Source organism: Dermacentor silvarum, chromosome 2 (genome assembly GCF_013339745.2).
Source record: "Dermacentor silvarum isolate Dsil-2018 chromosome 2, BIME_Dsil_1.4, whole genome shotgun sequence".
Taxonomy (NCBI): domain Eukaryota; kingdom Metazoa; phylum Arthropoda; class Arachnida; order Ixodida; family Ixodidae; genus Dermacentor; species Dermacentor silvarum.
The window spans coordinates 249281938-249307917 of record NC_051155.1 but is presented as its reverse complement, the minus strand read 5'-3'; the positions used below and the strand labels follow the sequence as shown (position 1 = coordinate 249307917).

The following is a 25980-nucleotide window of genomic DNA, read 5'->3' as shown; positions in this document are numbered from 1 at the left end:
ACGGCAAGAAAAAGCTGGCGTGCAGCTGCTTGCGGGGCACGTGTTTTGCCGCCGGCGGCACACCGCGCACGTTTTTTTGTTAGTGTGTACGCGCCTTTAAGAGTGCTCACCTTGTAGAGGATGAAGATGACCAATAGCAGTAGAAGTATGCCTGCAACAATGGCAAGGATGATGATCCAGAGAGCCACACCTTCCGTCTTCTGGTACAGGCTCGCATCGGGGTAAGCTCTTGTTTCCGCCTGCATGAGGAAGAAAATCTCTGCATTTCTGTTTTCTCCATTGTGAGTTCTGGAGCTGTAGCAAGCCATTCTTGTCGACGCAAGCAGTGGTGGAAGACATTGCGGCATGGTTCCGAAGCTCATTTTTACTGTGCGTTGACTCCAGGAAGGCATGACTGGCTCATGTAATCAATTATTATAGCTGTTGACACATTTGAACATCAGAAAACAACATGAAGCACCGTCACACCATTTCAACCATGTGTGTTTGCTTTCCGCTGGTTCAAGCATGCACGTTGCCTTCCACCAAATTTGCTCTCCATGTGAGGCCATCATGCAACTGGTGCAGAATGATTGGCACAGTCACTTTTCATGCTCAAGAAAATGGCTGATTACCAGTCAAGATCTCAAGAGCAGCTTATGTCTTTGTATGACTTAGGAATGCAGGTGCCCATGAACCACATCCATGGTGCACATTAGAGTGCATATAACTCTCAGCTCTAATACAGTGGAATCTCGTTGATACGATATTCACAGAAACCAGAAAATGAAACGTATCACCCGAAAATCGTATTATCCAAAATATATCACTCCTATAAGACACGGGCTGGGAAATTAACAAGAAATGTATTATCCCGAAAAATGTATTATGCAGAATCATGTCAACGAGATTCCACTGTATAAATTTTTGCATCTCCTACATTGGAAGGCTTAATATGTGAGCTTAGGATGAACTGCACTGTCTGCTAGACGAATTTGTCATGAAAAATTGCGTGCTGTTGATACGTAGCACACACCTGAAGTGCTATGATTTTTGTAGTGCTGTGCGTCCCATCACTAATTTCCTGTAAGCATCTGCCTAAACTGGCATCAGCTATGTATATTATGGCCCACTTTTGTGAACTTGAAATCCAGAATCAAACTAATATAACTGCAATAACTCGTCAATACAGTTGGAAGGAAGAGGCTGATAAGTCACATTATGCAAACATGTCAATCTAAAAGAAAACTTTCTCAAGGCCTTTTCATCATATCCCATCCAGGCACTGTGTGCACAATTGTGCAGGCCATGATAATGCATCAAAAGCAATAACACTGATGAAAATAACAATATTTCAAATGTGCCACATACATCTTGGAACACTTCTGATTGGGCTTGTGCTGCAAGTTTCAATAATATGCATAAGGTGCAAAATAAGGTGGAAGGTAGATGGCTGAAAGCTTCCTTTAGATTTTATTATGGCGGGCTGACGCGTATTTGATAATACTTGTTCATTAGAAACTTTTGAAAAAGAGCTGGAACTGTGCTGTATTGATTGAATGTACGCTTCCCACCCTGTAACAGCCCGGAAAGGCTAACAGTATTCGGAAATAAAATAAATAAAATAAAATGTCACCATGTAGCAGCTTCGATCACTGCTTTCATTGTTTTATTGTGATAGCAATATATGGACACTCCAAGCGCATTTCTGCCGTTGGCGTCGCTGTGAGGTTCCGTATAAAGTCCAACGGCGATAAAATCGTCACTGCGTGCTGCACGCTGTGTGTGCGAGTGAAAGCGTACGAGGGTGAGCTGGCAATCGCGGCTCAATGTAGCGCGCGCAAGGGAGGAAGGCAGGCCAGAAACTCGCGTCCTTTCACACGCGAGGCACGGGGGCGAGGCGACGAAGCGGGGAGGGGGGTGATGTTCTGCTCCGTTGGTTGCTGCTCACAGCACAGCCGTGCGGACCTAATCTTCAAAGTGATCTGTGATGGGGACAAAGTGCATGCGCCGAGTGTCGGTAGCTTCATATACGCTGTGCTTTCGACGTTTAGTTCGCGTTGAAGCGAGACGAGAGACAGCACAAAGGTCAATTTGCCTGCTGCTGCTGGCGTGCTTTCTCACTCCAGCATTTTCACAGGGAGTTTCACGGTCATCGAGCGAGATGTGTTCATGTTCACCTGTGCTTGTCTATTAGTAAGTAAGCGAATATTTACAACTTTATACGGCCCATTAAACTACTATCCTTGCTTCATATCAACCAACAACATCAACATCAGCCTATATTTTATGTCCACTGCAGGACGAAGGCCTCTCCCTGTGATCTCCAATTGTCGAAGTCATGAGGGAATGGCCGAATACTACACCAGGGAGGCCAATTCCTGTTCTGGTGAGGGAGTGACTTTGATGAACCTTAGTGGGCCTTCCTAGTTTGGTTGCACCTGAACTAGCATAGCCCCACTAGCTCTTGGCAATATATTTTTTTTTCTTGCCGGTGTCAGGCACCACTCCATGCCTGAAAATGTAGTGCACTGGAGCAGGATTCGAACTTACGACCTTCAGATTTGAGGCCGGGTATTCTACATCTGCACCACGCCACCTGGCTTCATATAGCTCTCTACTAATTTGCTATCGCAATCGATGCTTCGCCTTTCGGGCGAAACTGCAATTTTTTTTTTTCACAATGCTTTAAATGAGGTGTGTTCTTAAAGAGACACTAAAGACAAATACTAAGTCGATGTGGACTGTTTAAATACCATTCCAGAAACCTCTCAACGCTTATTTCGTGCAAAGAAAATACTTAGTTTACGAGAAAATTGCATCAGAAGGGTCCGAATACCCTTTATGGCAATTCAAACCTCCCGCCATGCCAACCAGGGAGTGGTTACGTTGAATACGCCATCAACGCCCTTTGCTGCTGTCGGTGAGTAAAATAGTTCCCGAAAGACGGCAGTACGATACGCCGCTGCAGCTGCTTTCGTCAAGTGGCGTGGACCGTTCGGGTATCCCGCGACATCACATGGAAGTTGAATTCTTCCTACTTGCAATTTGTGCGAGTTTTGCGAGCCAGCAACAGTAGCATAGCACTACGCGATAATGGAACTACTGAAACGCAAAATTGCAGGCAGCGCAGAGTCGAGCAAAAATGAAACATTTCGTCCGCCCGCATCGTTTTCAATGGTGTAATGACAATCGATTCTCTTTTTAGAAGATGAAATAGAACTGGTCAAGTAGCATTTTCTTTCGTCCTAATACAATACAATGATGTTTTTATAACGAGTGGCTGAGTACTAGTGACAGAATTTAAATGAGGAGTGCCTTCGTTATCGGACAAGTACTTGAATGTCCCGGGGGAGTCTCCTGCATTTACCTCAATTTCTCTATTACTAAGGCTGAGTTCGTGAGCACTAACCCATCACTTTAGCTTGACTCAGTATTTGCCTTTAGTGTCCCTTTAAAGTGGTTGGATAGGTCCTTTTAAAGTATGCTAGACATGAAATAGTTGATGTTTTCACATCTGTAGAGAGTTCTCACAAGGAGACAACATTCTGTAAACTTGTAAAAACTCCCTGAATAACTGAAAATATTTATAGTTTCTTCTGCAGTTGTACCCTTTCCAGGATTTTGAACATGCAAGAAATGTAGTGAAAATAAATTTTTAAGTGACTGTTAATTTGCCCCCGATAGGGTTACCTAAGCTGTAACTTTGGTCAAAGACTAATTGAACGCTTTCTTTAAGAATGGAACATACTGTACACTGCTTCCCTGAGAGAACTGACAGTTGTTTTAATAAGTCAAACCTCAATATAAAAAACACAGATATAACGAACACAGATACGAGTTGCTGGATACAACAAAGTAAATGTAAAATTTGGGTGGTCATGCTTTTTTTTTCAATGGTGTAGCCATCATGTCTACTGAAACCGCAACTTTGGTTGCCAACTTCTGATGAAGCAGCATTGGCTACGCCTAGCGGCCCGAGTAGTGTGGTAGGCGGCATGGCCGGTGACACAGTGTCGTAGTAAGCTCGCTACCAATATGTTCGCACTCGTAGACCTTACTGGCAATCGAGGGAGAGTTCAAACGTATGAGCTAGACGGACAGTCAAAGTAGCCGAGTACGGATCCACGTGCAGTCCCCTCTGTGTCCAAAAATTCTGTCAAAGCACACGCATGTGCGTTTTGGTCAGTGGCTTGGCTGGTTGGACAGCAGTCGGCAAGCTAACGTGCCATTCCGCATGATAGAACCAACTGCATGGTTGAGTAACTGTATTCGTGGCTGTGCAGAGAGTGTGTAAGCAATTTATTACTGTTCCATGCCTTGTATCGGCACATCGAGATCTCAATGGGTCATCAAAATCCGCAGGTGACCATTTGCTGGCCCGTCAGTGCCTACTTGCGTAGCTTCCACATAGATCTGATTGCGATTTTTCCTCCCCACTGATATCTGCCTGTATGCTTAAACAAATATCAGATATAAGAAAGGTATCATCGTGTATGATGAAACTTCATTGTAACGAGGTTCGACTATGTGTAAATGTGTTGGCAGGAACCAATTTAGTAAACTCAAACATGTTCAGCACCCTTAATTCATACCTCAGCATAGTCATCCTCTTCCTTCTGTCGAATCTCCAGGGATGAATCAAGAACAATTTCAGCCGAGGAGAATATGCTGACCTGGTCAACTGTTGCATAGTCCTGCAAGGACATGATGGGCAGAAGTTAAATCATGAGTATGCTGTCAAATAAAAATATATTTCAGTAACTACAATTTCTGTGAGAGTGAGCAGCAAGGGGCAAACTGAAAGGCACTTTTAAAATCATTGTCAAACAACACCTTCATTTACATAAATTAACTGGTGGCAGTAACCTGTGTGTGCACACACCATCGTGCTTGGAAATGGTTTGTGCTTGAAAAATAGATGCTGTAGAAGCAATGTTGCAAGACTGAAATGCTTCCTTATGCATTGGAAACAAAGAACTGCATTCCATGATAGCTCACTGTTCCATTTACCACAGCTAATGATACAACAGAAGTGATCAAGGAGCAAGAAACGAGGTTCAAGAACCGCAGTCAAGACAAGAGTGAAAGAGAGTGAGAGAGGAACTACGAGGATGTGGCCGCCAAAGCGGCATGCACCTTCATGTTGTTGCTGCAATTGGCCCTTTTTAGACTGTACTGAATTGTGTAGTGAGTATGTTCCATGCATTATCAAGCCACTCTTGCTTTCCAGATCGAAAAGCTAGCTTTGAATGTGCACATGCATGGTGCCGCCATTTTGTGTGCTGGCTGTCACTGATTTTCTGTCATTGAAGTTATCTGACATCTGGCAGCTGAAGCTCTAGTTATTCTGCCCTCTTACTGCACAGAAATGTGAGGGTGCCTGCTTGTACACATACACACAAGTAAATTATTAGAAAATTCAAAGTGAGTGATTTTCTTGTAGTTAACAGATGTCAACTGTGTTAAGAACGACTACACTAAGTGTTCAATTGCATTGTGTCAATGACCATATCTTTATCTTTCATTTATTGATTCGGTTTACGTCCCAAATCAACACATAGGCTATGAATGACACATAGTGTTTGAAACGATAAATAGTTAAGACAATCTAACAGATGTGCATTAATGAGTGTTTGTAATCTTACCATCTTTTTGTTGTTGTATATATATTGTTTGTTTATATCCTTTAACCTGTATTGGCCTCTATGGCTATGGACTCAAAAAAAAAAATTATATATATATAAGACATGTCAACTTATGTAAGTATGTCAATTAACTTCAACAGTTAAGTGTTCCGGATTAATTTTGACAGGTTCGTTAACATGCACCCAAGGTGATGTAGACAAGCAATTTGTTTTGTCTTTTCGGCTGCTATGGCAACTATGAATTGAAGCTGCAACCCTGAGTTCAGCAAAATGCCATAGCTGCTAAGTAACTGCGACAGGTATTCTTCACTGAAGCTAATGCCCTTCAACCGTACAAATACCAACAGCTTGAAAGCACAAATACACATACATTAAGCAGTAGAAAGGAAATAAGCTCACAGAAAATTAATGGCAGCAAACTGCTGCAAATACATATTGCCATTCACAGCTGAGTCCACTCACCTCCACAAGGGTAGCATTCCACAGCCTAGCTGAGATGGTGACTGTGGCAGATGACTGCTTCTTGAGATTGCGAATGCTGCACCGGAACTTGAAGCACTTGGCACTGCCTCGATGACAGTTCTGTTTTGAAAACAAAGTGCTTTAATCCATTTGGTGGGATGACATGGCTTACAGTGGGATACAAAAATTTTCAGGACACACTCAGATTTTTGCCTGCTTAGCAAAAGACAATCTAATCACTAGCAATTACACACATTCTCTCACTTCACAATTTCAAAAATTTCATGAAATCATACATCTTTTGAAGTATTAGCAACAGTTCAGAATCGATTGCTTAGTGCACATCTCATTCACTGCAAAAGTTTGTGATAAGATCCTATTTCTAAATGCTAAAAGCAGCAAAATAGAATACTGTAAAACCCTTTATTTCTGTGCACCCTTAAATATCACGACTGAAAATTTCGTGACACTTAAAAGCAAACGTGAAATTTTCAGGCAGGAGGTATTGACAGTATGCTGAAAACTAAAACAATATTTTGCTTCTATAGTTCTGCTGACTGTACTTCATAAAATGCGGCATATTCTATTTACTTGGGTGTATAAGCTTGCACTATGCCAGTCCTGTCAAATGCTGAATGACGAATCCCTGGCATCGCAGAGAGGGAGTGCCACACTTCGATGAGCCAGGTGGCGTGCAGTGGCTTCACCAGTGAGGCGATTAGAGGCATTTTGTCATCTCTGCTCTGTGCTGTGTCACGATTGGGCTAACATACTAATGAACGAATTTTGTCTTCAGCCTGGACTTGAACATGTTGTTATAGTGAACGTTTTTGGCTGCAGGTGGCTTGTACACCCAGCAGGTATCAACACGTAAACAATGCTACTGTCTCAGTTTTCAGAAAGCAGTGTATGCTTGTTGAGCCACAAAATCATCGACCTTGCCATCAGAGTGCAGCCCGAATGTTTTGCATTGTTGTTCCATATATAGGATGATCATATTCTCTATAAAACTAATCATTGTGTCAATGGTGCTCTAGTAGTTTTGAGAGTGGCAAATTTCCTGGAAGCTGGGAAGTCGCATGTGATCTTGCTGTTTGTCGCCAAAGGAGCTTTTGCGACCCAAGTGAGTCATCAGTACAAGGCCAAAATCACGAAAGTTGGTTGCCATGAATATGCCCAAAGCGTCTCATTCGTGAGCAATTGGGGCCACGAAATTGTAGGGCTTTACAGTACTTACTAATTATTATATAATGTTTTACCAAAAGCATGCAAGTGGTTCTAAAGTGGTACATATAGAGTGAGTTACTACAGCCACTAGCATTCAATGAAAGAAAATTGGCTGATTTATTGCGGTAAACTGCCTTCTGTAAGATCCATGTACCAGTTCATCTCTGCACATTATAATAAATATTTTAACAGTTTCCGTAGTTGGTCAGCATGTGAAAGTCATGGTGATCGCATGCTTTACCAATGCAATTATTTAGTGGACACTCCCTAATGTTAGGTTCCACCTCACTCATTACTCCTTAATGTATTACAATGACAGGCTTCTCAACATCATTAACTTCGTAACCAGTGCAGCACATGGATAGTTTATGTCATAAACACCATAATGGCAATACCTGATGTCAATGCATCATTAGTCTGGAATCTCGATATTAAAAATTAAATGTTATCTATTGGCTAAGTGTCTGAGAAATGTCACTAAAAACTATTAATTTATTAGGCTTATATTGCTACACGCGTGTTGTATTTGGTTGTTTGAATGAGGCATGCGGGCGCCATCACTCCAGCAAAGAGGAGGGAGAACGAACAGGGCTCGCGCTTTGAATCCAACTGGTCAGCACTGCACTGGCCGGACCACTGCGCTGACCATGACCAGGGAGCGAGCGACACCATCGACGCTCCCTGCCGGGTACCTTCAAACACTCAACATTCGCGTGGAGCCATTCTTTTGGGTTGGTTCGCACTTGCTTGGCCCCTTTCCTCTATCTACCTCTGGGAACAGGTGGATTGCTGTGGCCACAGATTACGCCACGCGCTACGCCATCACCCGAGCGCTTCCTACAAGCTGTGCCACAGATGTCGCCGATTTTCTTCTACGCAACATGATTTTATTACATGGAGCTCCATGACAACTTCTCACTGACCGTGGCCGGACATTCCTATCGAAAGTTGTCGCAGACATCCTGCAGTCCTATGCAACGAGGCACAAGCTATTCACGTCATACCATCTGCAAACAAATGGCCCTCACGGAGCCTTTGAATCGCACTCTCACAGACTTGCTCGTGAAGTATGTCTCTTAAGACCACACTGACAGGGACCTTGCTCTACTGTTTGTCACGTTTGCATATAATTCCTCGTGCCACGACACAACCGGTTATTCCACATTTTTCCATCTGTTAAGCCGAAAACCAGCACTGCCCCTCAACACAACCCTCCCTGTTCACGCGGCACTGACCAGTGCATATTATGCACTTGACGCCATCGCCCGCACTGCCCACGCAGGGGAAATTGCCCGTGACCGTCTTCTGAATTCCCAAGAAAGTCAAAGGCGTTTGTATGACCGGTGACACCAAGACGTGCACTTCCAGCCTGGTTCTTTGGTGCTTCTGCGGTCTCCATTGCGTCAGGTCGGCCTGTCAGAAAAGCTGCTGTCTCGCTACACAGGCCCATACCGAGTGCTTCGTGCAGTGACTCCCGTCACCTATAAGATCACCTCTGACATCCCATCTGCTTCCCTGTCCAGTGATATTATGCATATGACACGATTGAAGCAGTATCACCCGCCCAGTGATGACATTTAGATGCTCCAAGACGTCGCTTCTGCCGCCGGGGGATTATGCTACACGCGTGTTGTATTTGGTAGTTTAAACGAGGCTCGTGGGCGTCATCACTCGAGAAAAGAGGAGGAAGAACAAAGTGGGCTCGTGCTGTGAGTCCAACCGGTCCGCGCTACAACCGCTGTTGCAAATATAATCTGTAAATAGTTTTTTGTTTAATTGACTTGTCCTTCGTGTAACAATATTAAGCAGAGTTTGCTTTCTTGAAAGTCTTGTTTTTGTGTCAGCATATGCTAACCACTCTGGTTAATAACTGAAGGCAAATTCTGCCTGTTACTTTGAGGGTGTCTAACTGAAAATTATATCCACCCTGATTATTTCAATTGTTTGAAAAAGTATTCCCTTCAACAAATAGGCACAACAGCGTTACACATTTTTTTTTTTTTTTCAGTCATCTAAGCATGCTAAACACTAACATCAGGAATGAGCATGCGTTTGATAGCAAAGCAACACATCAGAACATAGTGTGTTGCTAACAATAATAAATATCAATGCCATTAAATTTAACCATGTAGCAGCATGTGAACCGCATCCTAAGTAAGGGGATTAGGCCCAAGTCTGCTCATGCAACACAGGATGTATTTCGAAGACCCACCATTGTGACAAGCCGAACAGTCTTCCCCTCCAGGCGCACCTCCTCTGGAGAGATAACTATTTCCCTCTTTTCCCGCTTCTTGGTGCGACTAGCAGCAGTGATGGCACTGGGCCGGTCCTAGAGAAAAAGAAGCAGAGGTGAGTTATGATATGAACACAGGCCAGCAGTTCTGTAGCTCATGCACCATTACCAAAAGCAATCATTGTCACCATTGAGATTAAAACTAATTCTTGAGCAATATTTTAATGTCAGTAATCCTCAAATTCAGGAATTTTCGTCACTGTGCAAATTAACAAGAAATGATGGGCTAAAACTTCCCAAACAGCAAATGTGAGCAGTTTCATTAAACGTAGTATCCAATACTATCTCAACAATGGAATGTAATAACCTATAATACCCTAACAACAGAAAATAAGAGGAGTCATTTACCTTCAATCCAAGTGGATTAACCTGACTCTCTTCCATGAAGCATTCTCCATCTCCAGCCACCTGAGAAGAACCAGAAACCAATGCATTCAGATCTTGCCACCAGTCTCCAAGTGCAAAAGTGCTAGGTGAGTGATGTTGATCACTTGCAAGTCTGCACGGCAACATGACATCACTGTTTAGTGCAATATGATAAAGGATCTTACATCTGCTTCTTGACAGTTTACAAAGTGAATTTAGTGAGCTTATAGTGACAGCCCAAGACTTATTACAACACATGTGCAGCCTGATAACAAACCTGAGGAACATGAGTCATGTATAGAAGGTATTTTCCATGCTGCTGCTGGTTCTCAGCTTCAAATGGCCAGGAAACAACAACATCAAGGGAAGGCACAGCCCAAGGACCATGGTTGAACACCTGGAAAAAGTTGGTGACCACACAAAACAAAAACTTACTTTGGTATAAACCTGAACGCAAATTATTAGCGAGGCAGAAATTTTTTTCTCCTAAGCTCCAATCCTCACTGTGAGCTCAGTAGCATAGCAGCTATATGATTAATCAAATTTTATTTGCATATCCTCACACATGACAGTTTGCTGTCGTGCATCTTATAAAAAGGAAGTAATTGCATGCATTTTTCATTTACAATGGCATTGGAGAAATATTGCTACAGGCATGGCTTAAATTGTCACAGCTTGTGTTTTATTTTATTTATTTATTTTATTTTATTATTTACAGATCATAATTTTATTTTATGATTTATTTAATAATATTTATTATTATTTGTGTGGCAACATTGCGCACAAAATGAATGATTGCACATGGCTCCTCAAAAAGAGTGCTGCAACATTGAGGCAGGAGGGGGACACAACATGCCATAAACATTCAACACTAGTTGAACAAGGAATTTCTTGTTCAACCACTGGGCCACTGTTCAACCACAGTTGGTCACTTTCAGCCTTAATCTTTCTGCAAACTTTCTGTCTAGTTTGGACGCAATAATCATGGTACATATTATGTGTGACACCAATGAATGATGCAGTGCTCATATTTTTTTTTGCAGTGCTCAGTGTTTGCCACATGAGTGGCAAACACAAGCACACTGCTTTTTTAGAATAAAAAGAAAAGCCATTTGCATCTTGTCCACCTAGGTTTTTATCTCTTTTACTTGGATGTTATATCGTAATATGTAAAAATCTTTGTAATCAATGCTCAATTCAAAGAAAACCGCATCCACATTATTATTCTTGTTATTAATGGGTTGGAAGGCATATATAAACTGGACAGGAAAGGGAAAGCAAGGAGCAGGCTGGCAACTGCCACTGGAAGGGGCACAACGCATGCCTACTCTTGAGAAAGGAGGAAACAGAAACATAGAAATGGATGATAGGAAGAAGGGGAGGAAAGAGGAAAGTGCGAGATGACAAATCTCAAAGAATAAAGCAATACATAGTACAGGCTACGCACAGTAGGGCCAGATTATTACTGCAACTGGAAAGCCTACTGACCAAGCAGTAAATGGCAACAAATACTAAAACATAACCAGATCTATCAGAGGAAAAGAATGTGATGTTGCTTCCAGGTTCCAATGTGCATTTACAAGTTCAGGCAAATATATATATTTATGCTGCACTGCTCGACAGTTTAAACATACTAACAACAATAGTGAGAAATTGTGTGCTTAAGTGCAAAAGAGAGAACCTACCTGGTAAGTGTGGGTAACCTTGCTGCCAATTTCATCAAAATGTTTCATGGCATGGGCTCCAACAACAGCACCTCCATACCAAACCTGTTCTGGCTGTGTGGCTCTGAAAAGCACGAAGGCCTCCACTTGAGTGCTTCCGAGTTTGAAGAAAGACTTGCTGTCGTTTCACTTACGAAATCATCCACACAGACTTAATCATAGAAAAATAGAAATGTTAACCTACATGCAATGAATTTCTGTGACAGCTCCCAGCCAAGTATACAAGAAGAAAAAAAAAAAAAAAAAGGTAGTACATGCTAAGAAGAAAATGTAATTACCCTCTGAGTTCAAGTTCTGCAACACGGACAACATTGACATGTATATCCAGGTCTGCTTCAGGGCTCAGTTCTTGGCTTGTACTAATGAGGGAGATAACAAGAGCATTTTGAGTGAACACCTGATATGCCCTTGCTTCCCGTTGTTCTCAATGAGAACAATATAGTGAAACTCACGTATTAGCCTTGATGGAAAATTTCATGCTAGTTTCAGCATCAGCCTCACTACGAGTATTGAACCGAAGAAGTATCTCCATCTGTAAGAAATATTAAATACCTGTATACAATAAATTCCAGCATCGCGGCCAACATAAGCACAAACATAAGTTTAGTTCTGGTGAATGACTGGTGTCCACTTTTCATTGATGTTTAGATGCTTTGTGGTTTGCAAAATATATAGGAGACTAGAATACCAATGAAAAAAAAAAGAAAAAGAGAAGACCTGTGCTTAATTTATTAAGGAAAACTGCACATTTTATATGTTCATGAACCACGCATCTTACATGAATATGTTGTTAAGTTATGTCTACAGTAAAGATGATCACTCACCTTCCCCTGGTTTAGTGGATTTCCAAGCTCACATTTAACATGTGTGGCATGAGGAACACAGTCAACCACATCCAGGCCCTGGAAGGCACATGACAGTTTACAGTTGCAGAGTATCCAATAAAAGGGACATCTTTAATTTGTACCAACAAATGCTACATCACTGAAGTGTACCGAGTCTGTGGCATGACAGATTACTTAGTACAATCATCATGCAGCAACTACATTCAGGCCCTACATTCAGGCCCTACATTCAGGCCCTACATTCAGGCCCTACATTCAGGCCCTACATTCAGGCCCTAGTGCAAAAATAAATGGACAAGCAAAGAGAGGATGAGAACAGCTGTGTGTTTTGTTGCCCTCTTCTTGCTCAGTTATGTAGTGCAATTTTTATTCCCAACCAGCACCAACTAACCCAGAATTTTAGTCTGACTGCTACATCGCCAAAGCACACTGATTGCTGGCAGCATGAATTATCATGCAACAACCACATCCAGGCCACAAAACGTGCAAAGAGTTGAAATAGTTGCAGGGTATAATAAACAAAGGCTGCCTTCAATTAGTGTCAATTACTTCTACATTGCTAAAATGCACCAAATTTGGCAGAATGACAGATTACTTAATGAAATCATCGTGCAGCAAGTGCCACCTTAATATTCTTGCTAATATTTTGTGTCTATCAGAATACATACCATGGAGCAAGAATCCTTGCTTGCAGAAGAGTTTGGTATGTATAAAGGTCATGGAGGAATGAGAATGATATGGGAAAATTCAAATCTGAACAACAAAATCAGAAGATAGTGCTGGAGACAAGTTACACATGTGTGTTTAAATGTGAACTCTGCATTGTGCACATAAGTATGAGAAAAACCATAGCAGCTGTTTTAGATCGGTCAATGAAGCACTGCCATTCATAAGGCTCACCCTTGAACTTACGTGTTCACACGTTGCATACAATCTAGTAGTAAATTTAATGTAAGAGTTGCCATAAAGAAATTCTGATGAAAAGCATACACAGATTAAAAAATTGCATACAGTGATTCTGCAAAAAAAAAAAAAGAATAAAAGACCAGAAAAAGAACTACAAATGCAAGAAAAGGACAAACATTGACGATTTGGCTATAAGCTATAGTAATAAAGAACATAAAGGACATGTGAACACATTTATTTTGCTCTTAAGATTACCTTTTCATCAAGCAGCTTGTTTCACACGCCTCGATTGTGTATACACACAAGCAAAACCTAAATTAACTTGGTACTATAGAATGCAGTTTATTATTCTCTTACAACAGAGCCCTGCAGACACATTTTTCTTTACAGTGAATAAAAGAAATACATTTGCTATTAAAATGCTGACTTATACTGACACTTTCAAGAAAAGCACCAGTTGTAGATTAAGCAGTGGCTCACTTTACAAAATCTTACAGCTTCAAGTTGTTGTGCATGCCCACAAATACAATGTTATGGTATTAACAATATACACTACATCTGGATACTTCTTAATCCACTTGTTTTCAGAATGGTGTCTCTACCCTTCATTAAATATGCATTATATTTACAAGGTATGTTCTATGTAAGAGCACCATTACATAATGATGTAGCAGTCATACAACAATAAGGTGGATGTCAAGTACCTACACCAGGTGTCCCAGCTAACGTTATCCAAGCTGTTCAATGAAAAAAAAAAAAAAAATGATTTTAGCTAACGTTAGCCAAGCTGTTCAATGAAAAAAAAAATGATTTTAAAGATATGGTGCAAGTTATAAAACCTATGGTGTTTGGTCGTCAGACCTCTGATGACCGAACACCGTAGGTCTTAAGATCATATCTTGCACTGTGTGCGTGTGTGTGTGATTTTTTTTTTTCATCTTTTTTTTTCCCTTGAACAGCTTGGCTAACATTAGCTGGGAAACCTACATAATTATGCTTAACTGGCGCCCTTGCAATGTAAAGGAAAAGTGCAATAAGAATGATATGTATCCAGACCTGCCAAAGCCACATGACGTAGTATACCACTGAAGATTAACCTGTCAAGTTGTATCTTTGTTAACTCACCGTGGACACAACCTTGCGGCCAACATAGCTTAATGCAGGTGAGTGGTAGATGTACAGAGCAGCATCATAGGCTGGTTCACCCCTGTTGTGCACTTCTACTGACATGTTGACATGTTCTTCACCAAGGAACAGCACAGGAACACCTTCCTCCCTGAAAGAAATTAAATGTGGCAGGTGTGCATTTCAAATGAGACCAAATCTTCCTTTACTGCTCCCATGAGCTTGGGTATAATCAAAATATGTGTGCAACAGCTACAAAAACAGTTTGAATGTGCTAAAATGACAGAGTGAAACTCTGTTAATTCTCTGTAAATGTTCAGGAAATTTTTTCCTCATAGCCGTAAAATAGGTGGGCCTCAGGAAATACATATAATTGTGCTGGATAACTTAGTTCAACAAAGTTTTCCAATCCTCAGTGTCTGCACTGGCCATCAAAAATAAATATTCCAAGTTTTCACACAATTTAAAGATTTCATACAATAATGTTAAAGTAAATACCTCCTTGCCCGTGTCTTATCACTACAGTGGTTCTGGGAAAAGTGTGTGGTGGAAACAAAATGAGGAGCCCAAAGCCTGCCCCACAACATAGGCCCACAAGTTCTTGGTGTCTGAGACAATGACTGTACGAGAGCAGCTGAAGTGGCAAACACTGTGAATAGCACGCAGGTAATTCAGTTTTGCTCATGTACTTACATGGGCAGGAGCAGTTTAGCTTGGACATGGAGGTCGCTTTCGCAAATGTCATTGCTTCCACAGTTCTTGAGGAAGCGAGCCTAGGGCATGAAAGGCAAACAAAAATTACCATTTTGAGATTGCACAGCACATATTTGACAAGCTATTATGAGTGCCCAAATGAGAACGAAATGTATAACAAACATTTTCTATGATGAGATCATGTTTATGCTAATGTGCACCCCAGAGAAATCAGACAATGAATGGCACGTGGACCAGCGCACCCGTGAAATCGCCAAAGCTTTCCAAATTGGTAAGCATGTGCAGTCATGTGTCAGCCAGCCATCTATCATTTTAACTAATCAGGAGTTTGTTTTTCTAGATAATACATAAGTTTACCTCGCACTTGTTAGAGCTGAATTTGTCACCCCACTTTTTTCTTGTTTGTTTGCTATCTTGCATATTTATTCAGCTCCAGTATATAAACTTTCAGTTGCAAGACAGCGCTCGTGTCATCCATTCTTCTCCTTGTATCCATCTTTTCACGCTGTAAGCCATGAAGCTGTCCCAACAAACCCAGTTTTCCATTATTTTGGTTACCGCATACATACCACAGTGATCCAAAAAATTTCACTCTGAAACACTTAGTCCTCATGTAGGCATAATGCATTACTTAGCAAAATATGTCAGTTCATTCAACACTCTAGGTCATGCACTGGCTTTCGTAAGTGTGAACCAAACATGAAAAAAATGCTAATAACTTTGCAGCATGGCATAAGCCCTTAAAAACAATGTGGTGAAGTCGCACAATAATATAGCCTACATATATATAAATATAAAAATAATAGCTTGTTCTGGTGATGGTAATAATACGTGAAATAACATTACAAGTAACTTAAGGTGAAATTTTTCTTAGACCTGTATATATTTTTTTTCCTTTGGCACTACTCTTATAGGGGCCAATAACTGACAAAAGGCCTTAGAAAGTTACTGTGCAGAAAATTTTATTCTTATGGTGTACTAAGAGATTTCACCATGACATCGGCAGTTAAACAAAAATTATGTTTTCATACTGTCAAAAGAGGTTGCATGAAATTAAACCGAAGTGATGCTTCATGGCGATAATTTGGAAGCAGTTGAGTGCATGCACAATATGATGACAAAAAGCAATGGAAAGTCTGCTTTCAATGTCAAAAATTTTCTTTATAGCCCTTACAAACACTGAAGTGTCTTTTTCTCTCTGCAGAAACTGTGCACTGGTGTGCAACATGACCATCAAGTGATGGTTGTATGGCTCACAAGTTATACTGAGAAGGCTTGACTCAGACATCCCATGCAGCATTGGAAATCTTCAAATGAGAATGAAGAGGACTTGCAAAGTGAAAAAGTCTGCTTAGCTAATTCTTCGAGCATTTTCAATGGAATAATTGTCAGATAAAATAGATTTAGAAGCGAGCTTTCAACTGCTGTGTAAAAAAAAAACCTTTTCTTAAATTTTGGTTGCCGGTACCTTTAATCAGTTCACGCTACTTGTTGAAAACAAACTGGATTTAAACTACACATCTGTAATGCAATTGGAGACAAACACAATGAAGCAAGTAATGTTGACTAGACCATTCTTTAATCACTGATTAGTGAATAAACAAATTAAAAATTACATATGATTTCTACTAATTAATTTCTTGAACATTATTGGGATGCAAACAGCAGTTAAACATACTTGCATGACGTTCTCACCTCAAAGACCCTAGAGGCCTCCTTCTGGTTCAGGATTGGGAAGCGATCAATGTCTGGTAGGGAGGCGCCGGGAATCGGGAGACGGGGCACCCTCTGAACCAATGAGTAGCTCAGTTTCATCTTTATCGCACTCTGAATGTCAGATTTGTCCTGGAAAATGAATTCGCATTGTATGTTACCTATCATATTCCACTGAAGAAATATGTGTGGCTAGTCTGGCCTATGGCCACTAGTTTAATGCAAGTCAGTACTCAATGTTAGTACATGGCAAGCACACATATATAGAAAAAGGGGGTCATCTTGCCAGGTATTACTCAGGAAGATACTGTTCCACAAATGTTATTTTCAGCAACAGCACATAAAAATGTGTAAAAAGTGAAGATAATATAATCAAAAGCAGCATGCCAATCTACAACAGGATTCCCTTCATAGCTATCTTGTCACCAAGTGTTAAAAAGACAAAATACTTAGTAGTTTTATCATCATGACGTGATCAATCACTGCTGTAAAGGACAAGTGTGCGAGACATACCAGCTAAAACATTTCAATAAAACCAGTTGTTTCATGTCGCAGAACACAGCTCTGACTTACTAGACTGACTGACTTACTAGAACTACTAGCAAATTGGATACTATTGGGAATACTATTGGGAAGCCTATTGGGATAAACTGATTGAATTAAACATGCATTTAGTATTTTGATTAAAGTGTGACCTTTTTTTAACGTGCACGGATCTCCACATATTGCTCCACAAAGATTCATGCATTTTTCCCCTTAGCACTTTAGTTGAAAGAATTCGGCACAAGAAACTCATTACATATTCATACCCTTGGCATGCCTTTTTATACTGCTTCAGGAAATAAAGCACATTGTTGCTATTTAGCGCTGCATGCTGGCTTTTCTTCCCTAGTTCGACCTCTGGCTGTTCCCATTGTTTTAAGTGCGTCAGAAATGTAGACACATTGTTGCATTGTCCACAGTGTCTGTGCAATAACAGTTGAGTGCAATAATAATACCAATATAATAATGCAATAATAACTGTGCAATAACAGCTGAGTGCATCATTACTGTTAGCTTACTATTAATGTGAAAAAAAGAAACAAATGCATGAAGCCACACAGGAAGAAAGGTGAACACCTAAAGAAAGCTATTGCCAGAAGCTGTTGAAAGCGTAGTATGGGTTTGTGCAATGTGCATATTCAAAATTTAGCATTATAGTGTTCAGATCACATTTTTTTCAATCTCTATATGCCAACCATATTAGTATCTCCATCTCTCATTTCTGAAATTAGAAATGCAATAAATGCACTACTGCACATGAAGTAGAACTCACACACACTTAAAACTTCATCACTGAAACCATTGTGTCTGCTATCCTGATTGGTTGAGATATGAAACTTAGTGCTCCAGGTGTGTAAATCTTTAATAGCAAGAACATGCTTATGTTGTCAAGGAGTTCACATGCTTTTCCTTATTTCAGTGTTTACCGTATACTAAAATACCTGCTTTTCCATTTCTCTATAATACACAGGTGCAAAGTCATGGACAAAGTATAAGCTGAGGCCATGCAGATTCAGCCTCCAGTGTTCCAACTATCCGATCACACTCAGTGCCTACGTTATGCATTTCTCTGAACAAGGATCTATGTTTCCACATGTTTAAGAATGACAAACCTTGAGGTAGACCAGCTCCTTGGAGCAATGTTCCCTGCCTGCAGCATACCATGGAACCTCCAGCTCCCGTTCCACAATGTTGGGATGCTCCGAGTTGGCAGATGCATTAAAGCGGACGCGATAGTACTTCTTGCCCGTGAATGTCTCAGCCTCAATGCGGTAGTTGAGCAGCAGTGCTGCCTCAGTGCCATTGCGCAGCTTAGGCATGGTGCTGTGCAGAAACTGGAAGCAGGCTTCAAAGGAGAAGCTAAAGAAAGGTCAGGGAAAAGCAAATATTATGCACCAGTGAAACTGCCATTATATTCTTATAATGCTACAAAAGCTGCCATTAGGTCAGCTCTAGTAGCATTATAACAAGACGTGTCAGTATAGTCTTCCAAGCACACCAGTCGTTTGTTTAATCCATAACTGCACAGTGTGCTGAGCCAAGAAGACATCAGTCATATTGGCCCACCTCTCCACTGCCTCCCCCAAAGCGAAAGAAGAGAGAAATCACGTAGAGTTGAGCGAAAACTTGATATGAATCAGCTTTGTTTAGTGCATTCCAATCTTAAAAATATCTTTTAAAGAATATTTCAAATCAATCAAGGGCAAAAATAAAAAAATAAAAATAAAAGAAGCAGAAGAAAGAAGAAACTACAGATAGCCACTTTTGCTTTGCCAAAAAGATACGTTAACAGCATGTTCTTAGAATGCCGTCTGTACCAAAAAATCTAAGGGTGTTCGAGTAGTGTATTTTCTGAATTGAATCAAATATGAATACTAGAGAAAAAGGACCTCTAAATATCAAATCGAATATAGCATATTTTATCTCGAAACAAAGTGACATAATAAAGTTTGTGTGGAGTCCACCTGGTAAAAAACAGGTGTATTGTAGGGGTGTGCGAATATTTGAAACTATCGAATAAAAAATCGAATAGTGTCCTATTCAATTCGGTCTTCGAATCGAATAGTCACTATTCGTAAATGTGAATATTTTTCAAATACCTTTAGAACATTTGAAAACATCAACTGTGCCCTATTCAACACACAATTGGAGCAAAAATACAGAAAATTTCACCCCCACTGGCATAGTATAGACATAAAACATAAGGACTTGCGTAGTGAAGCTGGGGGAAAGGGGGGGTGGGGTACTCTGTAATTGTCCACCTAGTGGACATGTCCATTTCGTCTGCTGCTGAAGAGCTGATTGGCTGGGGGTGCCTGTTTCCTTCTGACGCGTACAACAGACAAGCCAATCGTAAGAGCCTTGTGCATGCGAAGAAACTACTAGTTTGCTCCTAATGCCACATTTGTGCTTTCAATAAATGCTTCATAACGTGCTATGTAATGACACAAACTTGCTAACTTGAAGAATACTAGGATGTGAACATTGTTTTACATTAATTGTGATAACAGCTGTTCACTATTCGAAAAGTATTTAAATCTATTCAAAATTTGATTCGATTCACTTCTGGCACTATTTGATTCATATTTGATTCATCTCAAACATCACTATTCGTACACCCCTAGTGTATTGACAATAATTTACATGGCTTCTTTTCAGGTATATATATAAATGCATGTAATTTCATTCGGAAATTATTGTCTGGTCAACTGAGCAGCTTGTAAGTAATGAACAACTGGTTTCATTTAGCTGGTGCACCATGACAATGACAGTAATGAAAAAAGTAAACAGCGCATCACCAGATGCATGTGTTTCAGTTCTTTTAAAACGGGAAGATATTACAGCACTGCACATTGTTTTAAAGAGATCGAAACATTGTGCAAATGGCCCAACAATATATTGCTCTGCCCAAATTGAGACAAATGTGCATACAGGCTGCAGAAAGTAAGTCGTGCATAATGAATGACTGTACATTATTGAGCAGTAGTTATCTGCCCCATGCGTTCGCTCAGGAACTGGTGCTTCTGAGAATCGTTTTCTCTCTTTTTAGACTACAATAAGCATTGTTATCCCTTACATATTTAAAAGACACGAATATTCTACAATTTCATGTAGTGAAATTACAATACTTGCACATCCCTAATAGAAGCTTGCTGATGATGGCCATTTTCCAAAGTCAATGCAATTTTCTATTTCACACAAACTTAATGCTGCATGTCCTGTTGCATGAATTTTATGCTTGCATAGTTGCTTCCTTATTTGCAGAGGTTTTGGTGAAGTTAGCACAATAACATGAGAAGCATTCATGATGTGCTAAAGTAATGAGTACTAACCATACATAACGGCTGTCAAGGTCATCTGGGCAGCCTTGCACAGCAGGGTCTATGTTCTGCAGCTTTCCCTTGACTCTGGTGCTGATGTCGATGATTGGACGAGCCCTGCATACACAAATAAGGTAGGGGTTACGGCATCTAAAATTTCAACTTCATAAATCTACAGCTAAACATCGTTAACCTTGTTAGCATGCGAGTCACTACATGTCATATGCAGACACCTCCACCTATGCTGATGCTGTCAGGTTCATGGATCACCTTTGGGTGCAGAATAACATTATTGTGCTTTTGAATTCTTTGTGCTCCCCTCCAAGCTGTGATCTCTTACTTTAAGATAAGTGAAACAGCATCACAATGCATTCAGCCGCTTAGTGCTCCAGAATAACACCAGTATCTGCAGCACCACTAAAATTCTTGATAAGGAATTCATGCTGCCTAGATTTATGTTGCCTGTTCATGGGTTAGCTCTGCCTCAGTCAAAAGAGTCTGTAGGTGTGTGCATTTTTTTGCGGCGGATTGCACAAATGGAAGCGTAGGCACAGCACATGGCATCAAGGCAGCATGATGGATAGGAAGTTGACATACACAATTGAAGGGAGAAGGTGAAGGTGTGTATAAAAAAAGAATGTCCCTTTGTGTTCTGTACAGAAAAAGTGGGGAGGAATGGTATCAGGAAAAGTGCCAGGTTCTCCATTTGTGCAAGCAAATGAAGGAATGCATTAGCCAAGCCACCTTATAGAAACAATAAATTTTGTAACCAGTTTATGCTCAGCAGCTGTGATTATATCTGCAGCAATATATGTATAACATGTGCAAACATTTGCAATGTGTACAACTGCTTGTGGCATCAGGAGGAATTCATTGAGGTGTTTGTTTACAATTTACAAAGTGCATCAAATGGTACTGCAAGGAAGTCGTAAGCTTTTTTTTTTTTTTTTTTTTGTTCTGAATCTGTGGGAAACTAAACAATGTACTTGTCAAAACATCAGAGAATCCTGCTTAAAAAGGGTACGTTAAAGGGTACGTTATACGCCCCTTGGACTTATAACTTGTCTGCTATATGTTCATGCCACAGGACAATATGCATTATTTTTCCGTCAATACAAAACTTGATGAAGGATATAGCGTTTGCTCCAAAACTCACCTGAACAGGACTATGCTATCCGTCTCATAATTGCCAGAAAGAAGGTCCGGATAGCCGTTCGAATCCAAATCCATGCCTCCATACAGGGAATAGCCCAGAGTGCTAACCCTGTCTTTTATCTCATTCGGAAGGTCCTTTGGACGTATAACCTGAACAAATACAAGTATAACAAGTGCAGTTTACAAGGTGATGCCAGAAAACTCGGATGACAGAAAATAGTTCTGAAACTTGACCTAGGGTAGTGAACCTGTTGGCTTACTAAAAAGAGCCTGATTAAAAATCATTCAGAACCTAAAGAGTCGCACAAGCATGAGGCATGTTTGACAACCTAGCCTAGCTTGTACTGGTGCAAGATCAGTTTGGCAACAGTGTGAACAAGCAGCTAATCAGCAAGTGGTAATAGTGAACAGAAAATATCAGGTCATGGTTCAGCTATTTTAACCATCAAACATACTAAATTCTCATAAGACATGTTCAGCAATTAACTAACATTATCAAGCCAAGATGTTGCATGTGAATTTGAGGCCTGCTTTCTTAAGATGGGCCATGTGTTCATTTGGTTCATCTGCCTTTGTTAGGCTGCTAGAAAATGGTTATGACAGCATTAATATATAAAACACAATTATAATAATTTTTCATTACTAGTATTTTCTCTTGGTCACAAATAAGAGATGCACAGGTTCAAGTGGGGCACATGACCTCACCTGGGAAGGTTCCTTGACTATGCCATCGGCTGATCCCAAATATATGTAGATGGCACCACCCCCGCTTTCATATGGTGCACCAACGGCAAGATCTGAAAATGAAGTTGGATATTGAAATGTAAATATGTGGCTTTATTACATGCAGCCAATGTGCACCAAGGGGAATCTGTAACATCAGCAGTTGCCAGATGATGGCACGAAGGTTAAAATTTAATCACTTTATTTGTTAATCTACAAGAACACTAAGGGAGCTCATACAGGAACATAAATAACGAAAAATATGCAAGGTATGTTCTCATCACACATCAAAACTAGCTGGTTTTAATATCTAGAGCAGACCATTCAGTGTTCACGAATTGCATGCATAGCTAGGGCAGTCAGTTACCTGGATATCCATCACGATTGACATCGCCAACTGATGACAGAGCAAATCCAAATCTGGACTCATCTTTCCCAATAAGCTTGATGTGCTTTGTGTCCCTGGATATGCCCTATCGTGATGCAAAATAGAAGAAGGAATACTTAAACATTAGACAGACGTGGCAAATTTTTATGTGAGAACATTCGGTGATGTTTGAAAAATAAAACCTCGAATTCATTGATTGTTTCTTGTAAAACATGAAACGGTTCAAAGGCTCTGCTACCTTCTTTGAGTTGAGGTAGATGTAGATGGCACCTCCTTCCCCTTTGCCATGATAGAATGGAGCACCCACCACAAGGTCAATTAGTCTGCAAAGGAAAACACATTCCAGGAAATATACAATTAAACAACCGGCAGCAAGTTATTTTTTATTCCTCTTTCATTTCCCTTTAGCTTGTTGTTTCCACACTTTAATTAAACTACAAGCAAGTTCCCCTATGCTTTCCTTGACTTCATTATTTGTTGGCTTCAAATGGTTGTGATGAACAAAAATTGGGCCCCCCATTTCCCCTCTTTTCGATGATACGTAAACAAAAGAAGATATGTGCAGCTAGTACAATGCTTTAAAGTTTCCCAACTTCAAGTAACAAGTATCACTGCAAATAGTTAAGAAAAACAGCATGAATGAGTGGAAACAGTGAGAAGAAACAATGTCTTCCTTTTCTTTTACTCTCTCTTCTAATAAATTATTAATTATTGACTTATTTAGTACAGCAGCTTTCATCACAAAAATGTTGAATGCCACTGTGTTTCTTTCAACAATAAAATTAAACAACGCTACAATGAGAGCTTTGAAGTTTCCTTTCAAGAAGGCATGATCAGTTAATAAACCATCAGTTGCCTATGAAGAAAAAGAAGTGATGACTGGAGGCTTGGGTGAATCATATTTAAAAAAGAAAGAAACAAAATAAAACAGGAGACCAGAAACAGAACAGCTTCTGTCAAAAACATGCTGTTTACCCATCTTTGTTGAGATCCAGTGATGTGAGCGAGTAGCCAAAGGATGAAGCAAACTGCTCTCCATTCAGAATAAGTAGCGTGCGCAGGTTTGACAGTCCCTTCTCCTTGCCGAAGAACACCACTTTTCCTGTTCCATTTGACCGAGGTGCACCAGCCACATACTGCATATTGTTGTTGAAAAACTTGCCCGATGTTACTGACATGCCTGCAAAAGATGACACCCACTTGTTCAGAAGTGCTTTCAATCGTCTATACTTCGTCTAAGCAGTCCAACTGAATGCTAGTTTTCAAGCGAAGCTTGTTATAAGGTACAAGTTTGGATAGCGTCCGTGTACGCAAAAAAAGTGGGCCGATCCTGGTGATACTGCAGAAAGGGTCCAAGCTAAATGGCACATACCACTGTGGGTTCAGGGACCTGTAACGCGCCCTTGAGCTACCTTTGTCACACGTGGAACCCAAAGAGACAAAATCACCAGCCCTTCCTTCCCCTTTCAAGAAAATGGGGGTAAGCGAAGCTTGTCGTCCGATTCTAGTATGCCGATTCTAGCGTGAGGGTTTCCGAAGCTCAGGCAAAATGCCAGCGAAGAGCTGCGGACCCCGAGTTGCAGAGTGTGATATTGAGGCCAAACATGAGCAAAGAGCCGCCGACCCTGAGTTTAGGGCAAACAAAGCAGAACGCGTGTGACAGCGTCGTCTTGCCCTCCAGGAACCCGACAACAGCGGTGCACGCCTCGGCAACTCTAGGGCCAACTTCGCCGGTGCGACAACCAGGTTTCAACGAGAGTTTCGTCACAGGAACTTCGAAGCCAGTTGCAGTGCGTGTGACCGGTTGTGGTTCGAGCACAACGTGGTACTCGTCAGTGCAATTCGTTCCGAGGAACATCGAAGGAACACATGCCAAGCTTCGCTTGCCACGATTTTCTCGAAAGGGTTTGTGATTTTTGTTTTCAGGGCAACACAGGAAGGGTCTTATCAAATTTACCAACACAATAAAAACAAGGAATAGATATGTTACAGTGACACTAATAATGAAATCAAATGTCCATTCAGAGGGTTACATGACAGAGGAAGGTACCTCCTCAATGTTTGAAAACAAGCAATAAAAGCATAACAACAGCCAAAGCTTTCAATAATCCCAGGACATTGCAGATACAGTCCATTCATATTGATTTGAGCTTCATGAGGCCACAAATTCTTGCTCACACAATAAAAGGTCAGCAAATAAACACTTGCTAATAAATAATAAACACTTGCTGCATAAAAAGCATTGACTGCCTCAATCAGATATAATCAAGCAGGTCAAATATAATATAGGACAGAACTATACACTATAAGCGATAATTTATTACATGAACAAACCAGCCAACAATGCATCTTTTTGTGCCTCCTTCCAACAAAAACTAAAGCTTTAAAATAAAAAAAGGGCAATGACATAAAAAGTATGATAAAAATTTTCCAGAACAGGTTTGTCATAGCAGGCATCATGAACTCCAATAAAGCTTCTTATAATATATATAGACTAGGTTTATAATGCAAAAAGGCTTCAAGGCAATGCAAGCGCAAGTCAGTTGATAATACACAGCTCTACATACATGTGTTTTCAGCACATTTTGGCCACTGAAGTGGGTTAACTGGGACTACTTGCCATGGCAGCAAAAAAGTTGGTGTTAGGGAAAAGATCAGTCTAATCAATTGTCCTTAATATGCTATGAAACCACAACAATACATCCAAAATAATGACAGCAGTTTGAAATAAACAAGATTATGAAAAATTGTCTGAATTACTGCAAGCTTACTGTACTATCACGCCAGAATGAAAGGTTCATGGTGAAAAGCAGTGCAAATTGAATATAGACGGACAGAAGAAACACACG

At 40.6% G+C, this 25980-nt stretch overlaps 1 protein-coding gene across 1 annotated transcript in view; it reads right to left on the bottom strand.

Moving 5' to 3' along the window:
• Window positions 1-25980, bottom strand: part of LOC119443105 (integrin alpha-PS1) — a 118735-nt gene that overhangs the window by 7860 nt on the left and 84895 nt on the right. Inside the window, exons 6-25 of the mRNA XM_037708254.2 lie at window positions 24107-24311; window positions 23370-23454; window positions 23111-23216; window positions 22726-22817; window positions 22022-22170; window positions 20878-20982; window positions 18658-18904; window positions 16985-17134; window positions 15269-15348; window positions 14576-14726; window positions 12524-12601; window positions 12152-12231; window positions 11978-12058; window positions 11661-11763; window positions 10253-10372; window positions 9958-10017; window positions 9529-9645; window positions 6090-6209; window positions 4575-4676; window positions 111-239 (exon numbers count right to left, since the gene is read on the bottom strand). Of these exons, the coding sequence (XP_037564182.1) occupies window positions 111-239; window positions 4575-4676; window positions 6090-6209; window positions 9529-9645; window positions 9958-10017; window positions 10253-10372; window positions 11661-11763; window positions 11978-12058; window positions 12152-12231; window positions 12524-12601; window positions 14576-14726; window positions 15269-15348; window positions 16985-17134; window positions 18658-18904; window positions 20878-20982; window positions 22022-22170; window positions 22726-22817; window positions 23111-23216; window positions 23370-23454; window positions 24107-24311 (2360 nt within the window). The remainder of the gene's footprint in view (window positions 1-110; window positions 240-4574; window positions 4677-6089; window positions 6210-9528; window positions 9646-9957; window positions 10018-10252; window positions 10373-11660; window positions 11764-11977; window positions 12059-12151; window positions 12232-12523; window positions 12602-14575; window positions 14727-15268; window positions 15349-16984; window positions 17135-18657; window positions 18905-20877; window positions 20983-22021; window positions 22171-22725; window positions 22818-23110; window positions 23217-23369; window positions 23455-24106; window positions 24312-25980) is intronic.